The 15,818-nt window shown below is 44.5% G+C and overlaps 1 protein-coding gene across 1 annotated transcript; it reads right to left on the bottom strand.

The window, feature by feature from the left end:
• LOC6622388 (uncharacterized) lies at window positions 1-1,426 on the bottom strand. Its single transcript, XM_002047192.4, has 2 exons — window positions 403-1,426; window positions 1-324 (listed from the first exon to the last, which is right to left on the bottom strand). The coding sequence occupies exons 1-2, from the start codon at window positions 880-882 to the stop codon at window positions 28-30; spliced, it is 777 nt and encodes a 258-aa protein (XP_002047228.1). The 5' UTR covers window positions 883-1,426; the 3' UTR covers window positions 1-27.
• Between the last annotated feature and the right edge of the window lie 14,392 nt (window positions 1,427-15,818).

The following is a 15,818-nucleotide window of genomic DNA, read 5'->3' as shown; positions in this document are numbered from 1 at the left end:
TTTTTTTTATATTTCTGATTTACAAATTTAATTTGGCATCTTCACCGAGTTAAACTCCAATTTATTTATCTGTCCCAAAAACAAAATCTCCTCAATGGCCTTTTTGGCCAGCAGCTTGTTCCTGCCATCCAGCTTGCGATAGGTTATGGCCCAGCCCTCCGCAAAGATGTCAGCCTCATCACGTGAGCTGTGATTGAGATTGGGCGCAACCTGCGGCTGGAACTGTGTTGCAACGTTGATTGACGGCTCCACGGGCGGCGGCAAGTGATCCACGGGAGACTGGTTTACAGGTGACCCATTCGATACTGGTAACGCAGGCTCAAACTGAGCAAAAGTGAATGAATTTCAAATTAACATTTTAAATACAAATCTTTCAGAGATGATCTCACAGAAAACACTCACAACTTTGACTTCGGGTTCAGATATGTTTTCCATTTCTTCATCATCCTTTAGATCATTGTTGGAAAATTCATCGTCTGCCTGTGGATCTGGATCTGTTTCATTCCAGAATTTATCCGACACATCGGAAAGATGTGAGACACGGGTTATCCTGCTATCATCAGCACGCAAAAAGGACAATTCATTAAAGTACCACAAATGTGGCACGTAGACGTCATCCGTTTGGTGGGCAATTTGTTCGCTCTGCTCCACTTTGCGGAGCTCGCGTCTGAAACAAGTCCGAATGCCGTTGATCCTGCGCCGCATGACCTCCACAGTGGCCTTTGGGTCGATTTTCCGATAGCATTCCAATAATCTGTCATAGGCAGCCTTCTTCATGCGGTGGTTCTTATATACCTCGTCCGTGACCCGCCACAGCGCAGGTAGCTGACGGTAGGCATCGAAGAACTCAAGCCACAGGTCCGTTTGCGGTATGGCACTCATTTTAGTTTCACGGCTTGAAGCACACTAAAACTGCCATAGACCGCGAGAGCGCTATAAATGCGCTCATGTCCATGTTTGATGCTCTCTGCACCTTCAAACACACACTTCACACACACTAACAGCGCACGTGTTGCTGTTTGAGAGAGATGTTTGACGTGCAACATGACTGACCGAGCCGTTTTCACTGTGCAAGTTGTCAAACAGGCTCTAACCGGTTGCTGACGAACTTAAACAGGCATACAACCGTTTGACAACCAACATGTAGTTGGCAACAGTTGCCGCTGCTGTTGTTTGCTGCTGTTGTTGTTATTGGCGTCATATCGTCGTCGTCTGTAGCCGTACAGCCATTACGTCTGGTCGACGACACTGGCAGCGCCAGACGTGCGTCGCAGTCGACGCCATTAACGACGCGACGTACCCTCATCGATTTGGCGTCGTCGTCTTCGACTCTGCATGTTTGTCGCCAAGTACTCACAACACCAAGGCACACACACACACACACACACACACACTGACAAGTAAGGCAAAGAAAAAGTTGGCAAAATATGCACGAGACTAAAATGAGCGCAAAAGCACAAACAAAATATTATTACTAATTCATTTTGTTATTTTGTTCATTGCACCCTTTGCTTCTGTCGCGCTGTCGCCCACTAGCGACCCGTCGCCGCGACGCCGTCTTTCTCTTCTCTCTCTCTCTCTCTCTCGCTCACACTCTCGCCTTGCACTTTTGCATTGCATCAGCCCACACGCCATGCCTTGCGTCTCACTCTCCCTCAATCGCTTATTGCTTATTGCAATTCATTTGCGTGCGAGCTTTTTGTTGCATTTGTTTTGTTTTCGTTTATCGTTAAATGCTTTCAGGTACCCGCTTCGCGATTCTTGCGCTGCTGCGCTGCTGCTGCTGCGACTGTGGCTGCGGCTCATGTGCACATCAAGTCATAAGTAATTTATCATTATACTAATTTGAAGTGCGTCGACGCTGACGTTGACGGCGACAGCGACAGCGACAGCGACAGCGACAGCGGCGTCTGTCAATGCCAATCAGTTGTAAATGATATGGCTGACCGATTCTTGGGACTTTCCTTGCTGTTGTTGTGGTTGCTGTTGTTGTCAGGTGGTCGTTGGCGGTGCCAACTGCCAGACACCAAATTAACTACACTGCGATAAATTTGAGGGTGAAAGCCGGAAAGGAAATCGATTGCTTAAGCAAATGGTTCGTAAACAAATCAACTGACCAAAAAGTGTTGGCTAAAGGGGCACTTTTTATAACTGGCCTTAAATTGGATTCCTAATTGATTTACAAATCAATTTGTCAAGATGCTTGATATCATGTTTAATTTGGTGTGCAAGCTGTGACAACGCCTCTTATAATGTATGCATGTATGATGTATGCCTGTATGATGCATGTCTGTATGTATGTCTGTATGATGTATCAAGGAGCGAACCAGTTCAAGCCGGGAATCCCATTTTTTTATTTACCAGGATATTTTTCGGATAGTTCTTTATACGATTTGAAAGAATTTCTTTCAAATTGGGTTAATTTTAAGATTGTTTGTCAAAGAATTGTGTTTAAAGCTTTTCCCTCAATAACCTTCCTAGCATCCTCTTTTAACTGAAATCCTTCAGTTTTCAGATCCTGCCTAACCTATTCAGCGTATTTGGCAGACCCAACTTCAGTCTTATTACCATGCTCTAGCAGAAGTACGTAAAAATTTGGAGCTTGAGTAAAAATTTGTAAATTCGTCAACTGTCAGTGTGTTTACCAACACTGAAAATCTCTGCTGGCCTGGACGGCATGTATTTGTATAATTCCTTTAATTGCACTGTTCAAATTTGTTGAAAGATTCATAAAGTGCACACACACGCACACACTTAATCAGAGTCGCAAACACACACGCGCGCGCACACACACACGCACACACACACACTCAATTACTGTGCAAAACTGCCAACAGCTCAACAATAAAATGCGATTTCCTACCAACAATGTGCACACACACAAACACGCATACGCACATTGTAATCATTTTTTGGGTCTGGCTTGTGCTTTGTTTTGTATGTGGGTCATGTCCTTATGAAATATTCAAATGTCCCGAATTAAGCATTTATGCCATTTCCACTCTTTTATTGTTTGTCCGATTTTCCAGGCTATCCAAAGTTTTCCACCGCATCCCGCCAAGCCCCACACCCGCTCCACAACTATACTGAAAAACAAATTGTGAATGCGTCCAACTCCTGATTATGTGTGCGTGCGTGCGTGCGTCTGTGTATGTGTGTGTGTGTGTGTGTGTGTTTCAATTTCTTTATTGAAAATTTGACCAATTCGTTGGGAAGGTGCACACAAAATAGGTTTGCAAAAGTGGGCGTAACGTGGGCGTTACAACAAAAGCAACAACAGAGACAATAAAACAGAAACGCATAAAAGCAAATAAATTGGTTACATTTGGTTAACACACTCACACGCACACACAAACACACGTGGCATACAGAACACACACACACACACACACACACACACACACACTCGCAGTCACACATTTCGTAAATCCGCAACGGAAGTTGTGCTTTTAAATCGATTTTGATTGATTTTTCTCACTGACAGGAAAAATGCCTTTTGGGCAACACTCACAAAAGCCCGCATGTTGTGCGTGTGCCTGTGTGTGTGCGTGTGTGTGCCTGTGTGTGTGTGTGTATAAATAAAATCAAATTGTAAATAATCGAGTCGGAATCGTCGCCTGTTTGTATTTTGGCAGCCCTTTGGCGCTTTTCACTTGAAATCCGTTGGCAAAAAGAAATAAAGAAAAGAATAAACAAATATAACAACAGACCAAAAATAAAAAATAAATTATTTTCACTAAAATTATATTCAATATTTTAACTGTTGTTGTTGTCGTTGTTGCTGTTGTTGTTGTTGTTGTTGCTGGGCGTGTTTAACTTTGCTTCGCTCGCAGCTCGTTATTTATTTATATTTATCGAATGTGTGTGCATCGCTTTATTTCAATATCATAAAAAAGTGGACATTGGCCCAAAGAAAATAAACTAAAAGCCAGCACTTACATTTTTAATACAAAATCAATAAATATAAAAATATATATGTAGGTATGTGTATCTGTGTGTATCTGTGTATGTGTGTGTATATTAAAATATGTTGTCGCACACCCACTTGGAGCTATGTGTGTGTAATTTTTTATTTTTTTATTTTGTAAGGCACTTTTTATGGCTGCGGGCTCATAAAAAGCGCATAAAGTGGCTTTAACATGGCATAAAAAATGCACCCAAGAGTGCCAATAGTTGAGCCAGGGACAGGGGAACAGGGCATCGGGAGGGCTAGGGTCAGTTATCTCTCATTCTCCTACTCTGGATGCTTCGGGTGGTCAGAGGCGTGGCCTAAAGCGAGTAAGAACCCAAAAAACCATATGTGACAAAAGAGCACGTGTCAGTGTGTGAGGTGTGAGGGAAAGCGAAGGAGTTAGATAGACAGACAAGGGGAGAGATCGAGAGAGCGAGGCAAAGTGAAAAGAGCAGCTTTCTGCTAGATATTACATGTTACTGAAAATACATAATCTATATTTGCAATAAGCATATGGATATTCTTGCCACGCCAAAGATAAAATACCCTTCTTAACATTTCCCTTATGCTGTTATGTGAGAATATCTTCATAAGCAGAACATTTTCGCACACAATTCGTTCACTTGGTAGCTATATGATATAGTGGTCCGATCGGCCAGGTTCCTACATACACATGTTCTGTCTGTTGCAGAAAGACGGACCTATGCAGAGTTGCAAGAAGATATACTTAACGTCTCCTTCTATGCCTTACACATTTCATGACAAAATGCTGATGACTCCTATAAGAGTGTGCAAAATTAATAAACTCTTATTTAAACTATTCGTAGCAATCCTTTTGCATACATGTAAATCCACCCTTGGGCATTTTCGTGCGTACATCAGAGGCCAGAAGGTCTCATCAATTTTAAGCTTTTCCTGCTTCGACAACACCTTTTTCCTTTACAATTTCCTCTGCTTTTGGCGTAAGTCAAGCATCAGGGCATACAACAAAACACACATACATAATTTTCATGGCTGCATTAGGTCGTAATTAAAATATCACACCCATGCAAACAAATGCCAGACAAAGCTACCCCCCACACTTCACACACACACACACACTTCGTAATCTCTCTACGGTCTGGTTTGGCACCCTGTTTTGGCATCTTGTGCTCGACAAATAATCTTTAAACCCGCTTTTTGTTTTTAATAAAAAGGTCTTTACAAATATTTTAAGCCGCTCATCATTGCCTTATGCGCTATTCCTTCCATTTGCCGGCAACCTTTCGCCAAGACAAACCCAGTCCATGCCCAACCCAGGTCTCAATTGTCCCCATCCCTTGGGTCCAGGCCAGTTGCACGGTCCATAGTTGAATTCCACCCAGAACGGCCACGTCTGCAAATCAAAGAAGCGTATCGCGCACGTGTCTGAAATATGCATTAACACACCGCCGCCACCACCGACAGCACCACCCACACCATCACCCACTCAAACCAGCCACCCACAAGGAAGGGGCGCCCACTCGTGCTAGTCGCTGCCAGCGGCAGACAGTGGCCCGGTTCTGATCACACCCCGGGCCGGAGAGCATCCACCGAAAAATGATTTTATTTTTAATATTAATTGCAGCAATCGAGTGACCATGACAACAACAACCCTCGGGATCAGGCGAGACGACCCTGTCGACATCCCAAGCACCCCTCTTTCCCCAGGCGACGTTTCCGCCCAGCCGGATGTGGCAATTGAATTCCGAAAGCTCTACATAAAATGTACACAATATTTATTCCCCACAAGGCGAAAGAAAAAAACGATTTCAATTGTAAACCTATTTGAATTCTGAAAATGTCATCTGACACAATCCAGCTACTTGCAATCCTTCATGATTTCTCCTATGGCAAAGGGCAGTGTATTGGTCTTGATATAGTCCAGATGCCGCACCGCTTCAGTGAACTCGCCCATAGACAGAGGCGGCACCGGTTCGATGTCCTTGTATATTTTCGACTCGATCAGTATCAATTGAAAGTTAATCAGATCGACGGCTGACCTCATCTCGTCGACGTCAACATCGATTTTCTTGCTGCAATCATCAATCAGTTTCTTGGGAGGTGTGTCCGGGGCCTGTACAGCTGCCTCAATTTTCATTTTGTGCTCCTTGAGCAGCTTCTGCTTGCGTACCTTGAAAAGCTTCCGCAAGATATAAAATAATGGCAATATGATTAGCAACAGCCCGTATATCGTTGACTGGCCGAACCATTCAAGCATGTTGGCTTACTTTTACAAAATAAATACAGCTGGCTGGTTAAAACCTACAAAAACAGGCAGCCAACTATTCTTGACTGGAAGATCGACTGTTGATGCGTTGAGAAATAATTACACTAGCCTACTCTATAGAGTCGCATTTTTCGACTGAATCTTCCTTTAAAGCCTCGTAATTGCCAAGTTTGTTCAAGATTTCTTGAGAAACAAAACCGTTCCCTAAAAGAAATTTCTATTTGATCGATCATTCCTACAGACTATATATATATATATTAAATATAATCAATAAGCACATATCAAAGACTTCAAGGAATATATTCTGGGTTGGGAATATATTTTGGGCTAAGTAATGAGAATTCAATATGATATAAACGAATAACCCGCCGGCTACACTTGTTTCCTTTTGACACAATTCTGACTCCTCACATAACCCGTCGCCTGCTGACTGCCGCTTGCCGCTTGCCTTGGCTCCTGGTTTGCAGCCACTTGCCCCAGTCACTCGCTTCACAGTCAACCCCTTGCGCGACACGAAACCAAATCCCCGACCCGTGTCCGCAACGCAAATAAACGATAAAAGCGCAGTCGTTGCGAAGAACACTAACAATAAGTAGCGAGAGGCGATGGGCGAGAGACGACAGACGAGAGGCAAGATACGACAGACGAGAGCCGAAAGCCGACAGACGATAGACGAAAGGTGAGAGATGAGAGACGAAAGGCGACAGACGAGAGCCGAACGAACTGTCGCACTCGCTGACTTACTCACTTACTCGCTGTTGGGCCGGCTCGTCCGTCGTCTGCTCGTTGTTTGGTTCGACAAACGCGGGAGTTGCCTGGGCGCCCAGCAATGCCAGCAGCCGGAAATACAAAAATGCACAATGTGCGCAAAATGTGAGCGGCAAGCGAGGGGGCGGAGAGCGGCCGAGAGAGAGAGAGAGAGAGCGAGCGTGAAAATGAGAGCAAACATTTGAGTATGAGCGAGTGGGCGAGAGAGCTAAAGTTGAAAGTTAAATTGATTTGAGCTGGGCCGAAGGGTTGGCCCTGTGGGTGTGTGGGTGTTTGTGGGTGGTTGACGCTGGCTTTGGCTGACTTTCAGCATGTGGCAGCGGCTGCTTAGCATGTTTCCTGCCATTAGATGTTGCCACGTGCGCAGTGAGAGAGCGAGCGTAGCGCACACACACACACACACACACACTCACTCGCTGCTCTCTCTCTTCACTCGCTCGCCCGCGCCCTCTCTAGCGCTGTGTTAGCTGAAAATGAGGCGCAAATTTTGTGGCATGCAACAAAAAAAAAAAAAGGTTCAACAAATGGTTTGGCTCGCTACCAAAAACCGAAGCCGTAACCGAAACTCCGGCTAAGGCCGAAATCCCACCGCCCAAACACCACCCACTATTTAGTAATGACACAAAGTTGTAATGGGCTAGCTGTGCGTTGGCGGGGTGAGGATTGTGTGCATAAAAACGTGTGGCATCATTTTTCAGGCTCGACTTTACTGTGTGCGCTATGCAGGGGGCGGGTCGGGCAGGGTCGGTTCTGGGTGTTTTCTGGTTTTGGGCGCGCAGCAATTCGGCACACAGGACACAGGACGATGCTGCCTGCCCACTCTCTGCTGGCTCTAGTGCTGTCTCTGTCGCACGCACGTAAACAATCGCTTCAAAAATTATGTCAACGAGCTCTGTTGATTTTCCATTTTGCCAGCCTTTTAGCCTCCTTCCTGCTGCCACTTCTTATTGTTGTTGTTGTTGTTGTTGTTGTTGTTGTTTTTGTTGTTAATGCTGATGTTATTTGCCATTTGCTTTTGTTGTTGTTGTTGTTGTTAGCGCCGCCTGACGCTGGTTAATTACATTTTACAAAATTTGCTGTCAAGTAGTTAAGTTGGGTTAAGTCGAGCGCGCCTCGCTGTCGACGCCGCTGTCGACGTCGCAGCGGCTGCGAAGCGACTGTGTTGTTGGTAATTTAATATTCGATTTTATAATTTTTATACGCTGACCTTTTTGCATTTGTGGCATTTTCTTTTTAATTATTTATGTGCGGTTCTGCGAGAGGGCTAGCAGGAGAGGAGGGCGGGGGGCCTTGTTTTTGTTTTTATTCTTTACGCAGATTAAACGAAAATCGACATATTTAATTATGCAGACAGGTGCCTGTAATGCGGCATTGTACTGCCATGTTGGACTAGCCCCGGCGGATGGCAGGACTTAAGAGTGGGCGCCAAAGGATTAAATGGCTGATCCTGCAAATTAAAGGAACTAAAAGGAAACCAAGAAGCAGCTAAGGCTTAAGTACTCAGCGCTGCAAAAGTTGCATACATATCCCATATACCAGACTATATGTAATTCCGGAATAAATGAAAACTTTCATATACTTTTTAACTGCATGCCTGCCTGAGTGTGTGCTTGTGTGTGTGTGTGTGTGTGTGTGTGTGTGTGTGTGTGTGTGTGTGTGTGAGTGTGTGTTTGTGTCGGGGAGTAGGAAAATTCAACAAAAATATTTTTAAAAGCTCAAGTCAGCAACACAGACATTAAGCTAAAAATTGCACTCGAGCACAAATGCGCGAAAGAGATGCAATAATAACGTGAGAATGAGACGAAAAATCAGACCAAAAAGGACAAAGAAAAACTTGAAAAGGAAAAATAAAGAATATTATACAAAAAAATCATAGAGCACTGACAACAATAGCAAAGAGACGACTTCCTAATGCTCTATGTTCAGATTATAATAATTTCTATTCTAATTTTATGAAACATCTAATATTATAATACTCTATACTCAATGGTAAACACTATAAACTTCATTTTACAAGATTAATATCTTGTAGTTGATCAAAATAAAAAAGAAAATTAAATATATTTGAATATTTTTTAAGAGTTTACTAAGTTTATGGTTAAGCTGTATGGATATTCGGCTATGCCCGATGATCCTGTTGTGTAAGAGTATAGAAACTTTGAGAGCAAAAGACAAGCAACGAGACAAGCAGAAATAAAAATGAAAAGAAGGCAAAGAAATAATAAAAAAAAAAAGGAACGAAGAAAACTCTAGCGCAAAATGTTACGCTTGCATTTGAGCACAGGCAAAGGTGTAGGGGCTGATGGAGGGGCTAGGGGGAGGGCGGGGGTGGCGTGGTTCAGCTGAGGTGAGGTACGATGCGGTGGGCGCTGTTGTGGGTATTTGGGGAATTGGTTTGGTGTTGGTATCTGCCAGTTTGAGAGCATGTGGCTCCAACAATGACAGCAGTGAGGCGAGTTGTTGTTGCTGTCGCTGTTGTTGTTGTTGCTGTTGTTGTAGTAGGTGATGCTGCTGCAGCAACAGCCGGCGAAGGACGACAAAGATGAGAAGCAGGTGGGGCAGCAACGTTGAAGGATGTGGAGCAGCAGTACGATGAAGGCATTAAGCTGCTACAGACACACACACACACACAGGCACACCCACACACACACGCACACTTACACCCACGCAGATGGCAGACATTATGGGCAGCAGACGCGAAGGATGCGTTTGCCATGAAATACGCACACACAAACATACGCACACACACACACACTAGCACAGGCGGCACACTTTCACACGCACACACACACACACACACACACACATAAAGAACTTGGCAAGAAACTTGCGCGGCTTTTCACAACGGGCGGCAACTGGAGGGGGCGCCGGGACGCTTGGCATATCCATGCCAAAGCGATAGAAGAAAAAGCCAGTCAGACAGACGGACAGACAGGCACACACACACACATACACGCACACACACACATGCCAGGACAAAATGGCAACATAACTGTAGTGAAAATGTCAAGAGAGAGAAAAGATATTAAAACGTATTTGACTTCTGCGAGTTTGCGGATGAAGCAGAGACGGAGACGGGGCTGGATACGAGGACGGAGATGGAGGACATGAGCAGGATGTGCGCCAGTGTGGCACAATGAAAAATATATAAAGAAGCCGCATACACATACAGACACACACACACACACACAACATATACAACACACCCGCACACACACACACACACACATGCACACACAGTTTATGACAAAAATAATAAAAATGGCTCAAGAAACGAAGCAGCTGAAAAGCAAAACGAAAACAGCGCAAAAATATAAAGCAAAGTAAAATAAAAGTGTAGCAAAAAAGTAAGCAAAAAAAAAACGTACGAAATACAAGTATAAAAATGAATTTTAGATGACAGTCAAAGTGCTTGGGAGGGGGTGCAGTTGGTGGGCGGCGCTGTCTGCAGCGGGGGCGGTGCGGCGGTGCGGTCCGTAGGTTTGTCTTTGCAGTTAAGCAGACGAGTAAATGTTGTCCTTATTGTTGTTGCTGCCGCTGCCTTTGCCGCTCCTGACGAGGCTGTCGTGTCTGCTATTTTATGCCAAAGACGTCGCAAAAACTGTGCAACTGGGCGTTGGGCGGTGGGCGGGGCTGGGACTGGGGCTGGGACAGCAGCATTGCACAGCAGCAGCAGCAGCAGCAAAGGCAGCAGCAGAAAAAAGTGTAGAGAAGCGACAAAAAGTGGAAAGTTTTATGGGCAACAGCAGCAAAAATTGCAATATACCATAGCGAGGACTACGACGAGGACCCTCCTGACGTGGATTGGCCATGGGCGTTGGGTGCTCTTGTCTGGTGGGCAGCGGGCGTGCGGCGGGATTGGGCCGGGCTGTGCCGGGTGAGGTGATGAGGTTGCTGATGTTGATGGCGTTGGCACTGCCGAGCCACTGACAAACAGACCAACAGAAGGAGCAGCAGCAGGAGCAGCAGAACGAATGACAAAAAGACAGCGGCGTGCATAAGTTAGGTAAAGGGGGACTTAACTATAACAAACTCTACTCAAATGACTAATTCTTGGCTGATAATAATATATATAATATCTATATACTAGCTGGAATTACCCGGCATTGCCCGTGGCAGGTTTCTATCCCTATTAACTTAAGCCTATCTTTTCTCAGAACAGAAAACCCATGTTAATTCAATAAAGAATTTTCTAATGAAGGACACTACATTTTAGTATAAGTTTAAAGATTTAATATTTATGCTAATCATTAGATAAATAAAGCTTACAAAAGAGAGGATTCAATTAGAATAAGATCTATCAAGGAATTTTGGAGGAACACATCTAGAAGAAACTATTCTAAATAAAACCTGGGATAGTAACATAAATAATTACAATAATAGTAATAATATCAATAAAAATATCAAGAGCAAGCGAAAGTTCCAAAATACAAATATTGGAATCACATGAATGATAGATAATGCCAAGGCCTTTTACAGGTCCTTTGATTCCTCCTATGCAGTAAGCCAGCCAATAAAAACAGCTTTCTGCAACCCAAGCCGAAATAAATGAGGCTTATTTAACACATGCAGCTAAGTGGAGCGCTGAATGACATCCCTCTTCATAAGTCGATTAGCCTGCGCCCATGGCTTATGCTCTATATATACTCATACATATACTTATATATTGATACCAACAGCCAAGCCCCGCAGCCGCACATAAGCTCAGAGGCATGCACTGTGGCAAACACTTTCCCGTTTTCGCCTCGACCGACGCCACCCACAAATTGCTCTGGCCAAAAAGAAGCAGAAAGAAAAAAGACAAAATGATTTCGTTTCTTGGCACGAGTTGGGTAAACTTCGACAATGCTGATGGGAAACGTTAGCAGAACAACTTACAAATTAAGGCCTAAATAAGATGCCGTCATCCCAACACCAAGCTGCCAGTTCTCTGGGGAGCTGGCAACATATGTTTGTCAAAATCCCTCAATAAGTATATTTCCCAGCTCGAACAACAACAAAAAAAGAATAAATAAGAATACAGAAAAAGAATACAGCATAAAAATAAATCATACGCCTCATCAGAACGGGCCAATACCGTAGCCATTACTCAGCCGCAGTCCCCTCGCACATTGCCCCACCCGTCGCACAAGACCACCCAACCGCCCAACCACCATGCGCCTGGCGCTAATAAATGCTTATCGAAGACGCATAAAGCGAGTAAATTCGCAGCCATTAAACGAGCATAAAACTCAATGCCCGCTCGGGCCCCAGCAACAACACGGAGGGGCCGACAAATCAAAGTACAAGCAAAACAGCCCCACGACCCACCCCACCCCCGTTGCCCGCCTGGCAGACTGCCCCGCAGCTACCGCTTTGACACTCCCTAAGGCCGCAAGAGCTGTGAAATAAAACCAGGCAAGAGCCGACAACGGCTACAATGAAACCCAAAGCGGCTCCCAGGCGATTTTAATGCGGGTTTGGCGTTTCGAACCGAACGCAGAGCACCCAAAACCATCCAAAGCCACCCGAAAACCACCCAAACCACCCAACGTTGACAGCATACAAAGTAACTTAAATCGAAACAATAAAGCGGCAACTTTGTGCGAGCAAAAATGCAAAAGGAGGAAAGCATAAAAAAGGGGAGACAGGCGGGCTGAGGACTGAGCAGCGCATAAAACTTGCCAAAGATGGCGAGAAAAAAGACAAAAAAAAAAAAAAACAACAGAAAAAAAAAACGAAGGAAAACATGGAAAATGCGCAAATAAATGAATGAATAAAAGCGCACCAGCGCAGAGATGGGGGACAAAGAGCAAAGAGCTCCACTCAGAAGCTGCCACAAAGAAATTACAAAATTTGAAAGAGGAGCAAGCCAAAGCGAATGGAACTTCAGAGGAGCAGCCAAGGAGCTGCAGGATAACAGCTCGTTGGGGGAAAATATATATATATATATACATACATATATATATTAATAAATCTTGGCTACTGAACGCCAAACCAGATACTAGACACACGGCAGAGTGCTCGGGGGCGCCGCAAAGTGGCCGTGCAACATGGCGTATGCATAATATGCAAAAGCGCATGAAACAAAACGGCCAAAGTAGCTAAAGTTTCAATTTTGAAAAAGCAGTTTTCGAATTGAGAAAGGAAGTGTACGAAGTTTAGCGAAACTATGTGACCCTCTCTGCTCAGCCTTATATATTGGCAACAAGGCATTGCAGTAGATAGCGAGGTAGACTTTGCAGAATCCAACCCATCGATCTGCCATACTTGGTTCTTTATCAGATATATGTAAGTTAAAATGAATAATTAAAACAAAGCACACGACCAAAACGTTAATGCTTATTGTGTTAATATTAAGATGTTGTATTATAAGATGCTAAAAGAAATTAGCTTATATTAGAAAATGCAAAATAAGAGAAAAAGCGAAGCAATTGGTTCGCTTAAGCAAAAAAATGTTTTTATTCTTTGAAAATATTATGGCAATATCTGTTAGCTTCTGATATTGCGAAGAACATATTTTCAGTATTTTAATAACAACAATTAGTCAATATCAAAGAATTTCTGTATAACTAAAAACAATACACAACGATTTGAAAATCCAAAATGAACTTCATCAATTAGAAACATAAAATAGAACACTTGTACTTACAATAAATATAATATTAAGTAAACAATTTAGAATTCTGTTTTGCTGGGAAGTTAATCTATTAAATTAATCAAATAAAGCATAATTAAATGGATTATTATTGTTTCGCGAGAAAAGCTGCCCAAGTAACCCAGCTTCCTTATAACTAGGACACGGGTTTGTGTCACAGGTTGGTGTATAACTCGGCTTGGGCGCAGTCTAATAAGGCCAGTGCTGGTTGAGAGAGAAACATTCATAACTTATACCAATATAATACAACATAATAATTGGATAAACCGCGCGACTAACCTAAACTCACATTAGCTACCAGTTAAAAAGTTTACAGCATTTCTTTAGACCCAATCGCCTTTTCATTCTAGCATTCTTTTTGATTTCATTAGAGGCAATTGACTGAAACACACAACATTTCAATCAGCTTATCAAAGGCAATCGAATAAACCAATATAAATTTCGTCCATCTGTGACATTTTGCGGTAAGTGCAAGAATTCTCGCTATTTCGAGTGCTACAAATAATTGGTCGAAATTCGAATCTAATTGAAGCTGAATGGAAGCACTTGAGTTTGAATTGAATTGGTGGGCGATGCATTGGCTCAATACCCAAGCGCAATGACCACTAATCATAAGGATAACACCTAATCAACCGCAGAGCGGTTCAGCCGCATCATGTCCAGAAGGCCGCCCACAAAATCGAAACCGAGAGGTTTTCGGGCCAAATTAAATGAAACGTTGATAAGGCGCAAAAGGGCGCACTAAACGATTAAATCGAATGAGCGATCAAATGAGTAAGTGAGTGCGCGCCGAATGAATCGCCCTTTATTCATACTATATTCATTCCGGCCCGCACACACACTCGCACACACCCGCACACACCCGTCGACAGTCGCACCCTCTCTGACCCCGCGCCGTGGACGTGCCCGACTGACTTTCGGCACAAGTGCGCAGCGATGGCGAAAAGTGAATTTTCCGCCGTGCGGTTGTCAGGCACGCAGCGAGAATGACACTGGTGGGCGGTTGGGTTGGGAGGGAGGGCGGTGGCGTTGGTGGTGGTGCAGGAGGTGCAGCAGTGGGAAGGCAAACAAGTAAGAAATTGCTAGCTGAATAATTTCAACAGTGCGACGCAAACGGCAGCAGCAACGTTGACGTCAACGTCGACGCCGGCCGCAGAGCTATGAAGCAAAGCAAGGCAGCTTGGCAGAGCGACTGCACGAGTGTAAGTATGGGCAAAGTCAGCTTAAAGCGCGACAGAGAAGGAGAACGCGCAATCGAACCTAACGAGCGCAAGGCAAGGGCGCGAGCGAAGGTGAGGGCGAGGGCGAGGGCGAGCAGTCTGTGTTGGATTGAATGAATGTCGTGCATTTGCTCGTTGGTTCGGCACTCGTGTTCGGTTTGAGTGCGAGGTTCGGTCAGGCAGACAATGTTTTTCACGTGCCATTGCATGTGCGCACATACACACACACAGGCACATCAATTGGTGTGTGTGTGTGTGTGTGTTTGTGTACGCGCGTGAGAGAAACACGCGTGCTACTGCTGCTGAGCGCCTGATCTCCAGGCAGCGTGTTGCGTTCGTGTGTGACGTTCTGTGCGGCCAACTGATTGACGTTGACTGCGATGCCGGCGCCTCTGCTCTCGCCTATTTGTTGCCACTCGATGCCAAAGTGAGCGATGAGCGCCGAGCGAGAGAGTAGCGAGTAATTGTTGTTGCTGTCCTGTTTGGCTCTCTGTTTGCTTAACTGGACTTGATTAGGTTTTCGAGGTTAGATACATTACGAATTTTTCAGCGCACACACCGTGGGAGGCCGCGACACCCAACCACCCCCCAACCCCTTCGTCAAGCCAGTGGCTAGCACTTGTGCCTTTGGTGCGGCTCCTGCGAGGGCTGCTTATCGAATTGCTGACCAGAAATTCTTTGATTGTGTTGTAATTGTGTTATCCTTGTTGGAACGCCGGCTGTGGCAGACACTGCCACTGCCACTGCCATGGCTGGCACGGCTGCCGCTGTGGCACGTAGCACATAATTGTTACTATTAATATTTCATTGGGTGGTTGCTTCGGGACATTTATGGACTGTTTTTCCTTGCCTTTTTGGCTCGTCGCCGGGGCCGGGGGTGTGTGTTTAATTAATCGACTTGCTGGCTCTGAGTGCCAAATGTTCTTATTGTTTTTGCTCGCTAGTCAAAATATTTGACTTGTAGATGTGCCTCTAATTGAGTCCAGCCCCCGT

The sequence above is a fragment of the Drosophila virilis genome, chromosome 3 (assembly GCF_030788295.1).
Source record: "Drosophila virilis strain 15010-1051.87 chromosome 3, Dvir_AGI_RSII-ME, whole genome shotgun sequence".
Taxonomy (NCBI): Eukaryota; Metazoa; Arthropoda; class Insecta; order Diptera; family Drosophilidae; genus Drosophila; species Drosophila virilis.
The sequence above is the reverse complement of the archived record's forward strand: the minus strand, read 5'-3'. Positions and strand labels throughout refer to the sequence as shown.

Bases quoted from the DNA above. Each gene is read 5' to 3' on its own strand.
- LOC6622388 (XM_002047192.4), bottom strand. From the start codon at position 882: ATGAGTGCCATACCGCAAACGGACCTGTGGCTTGAGTTCTTCGATGCC. The intron at 325-402 runs GTGAGTGTTTTC...ACTTTTGCTCAG, and splicing joins CTGAACCCGAAGTCAAAGTT to TTTGAGCCTGCGTTACCAGT.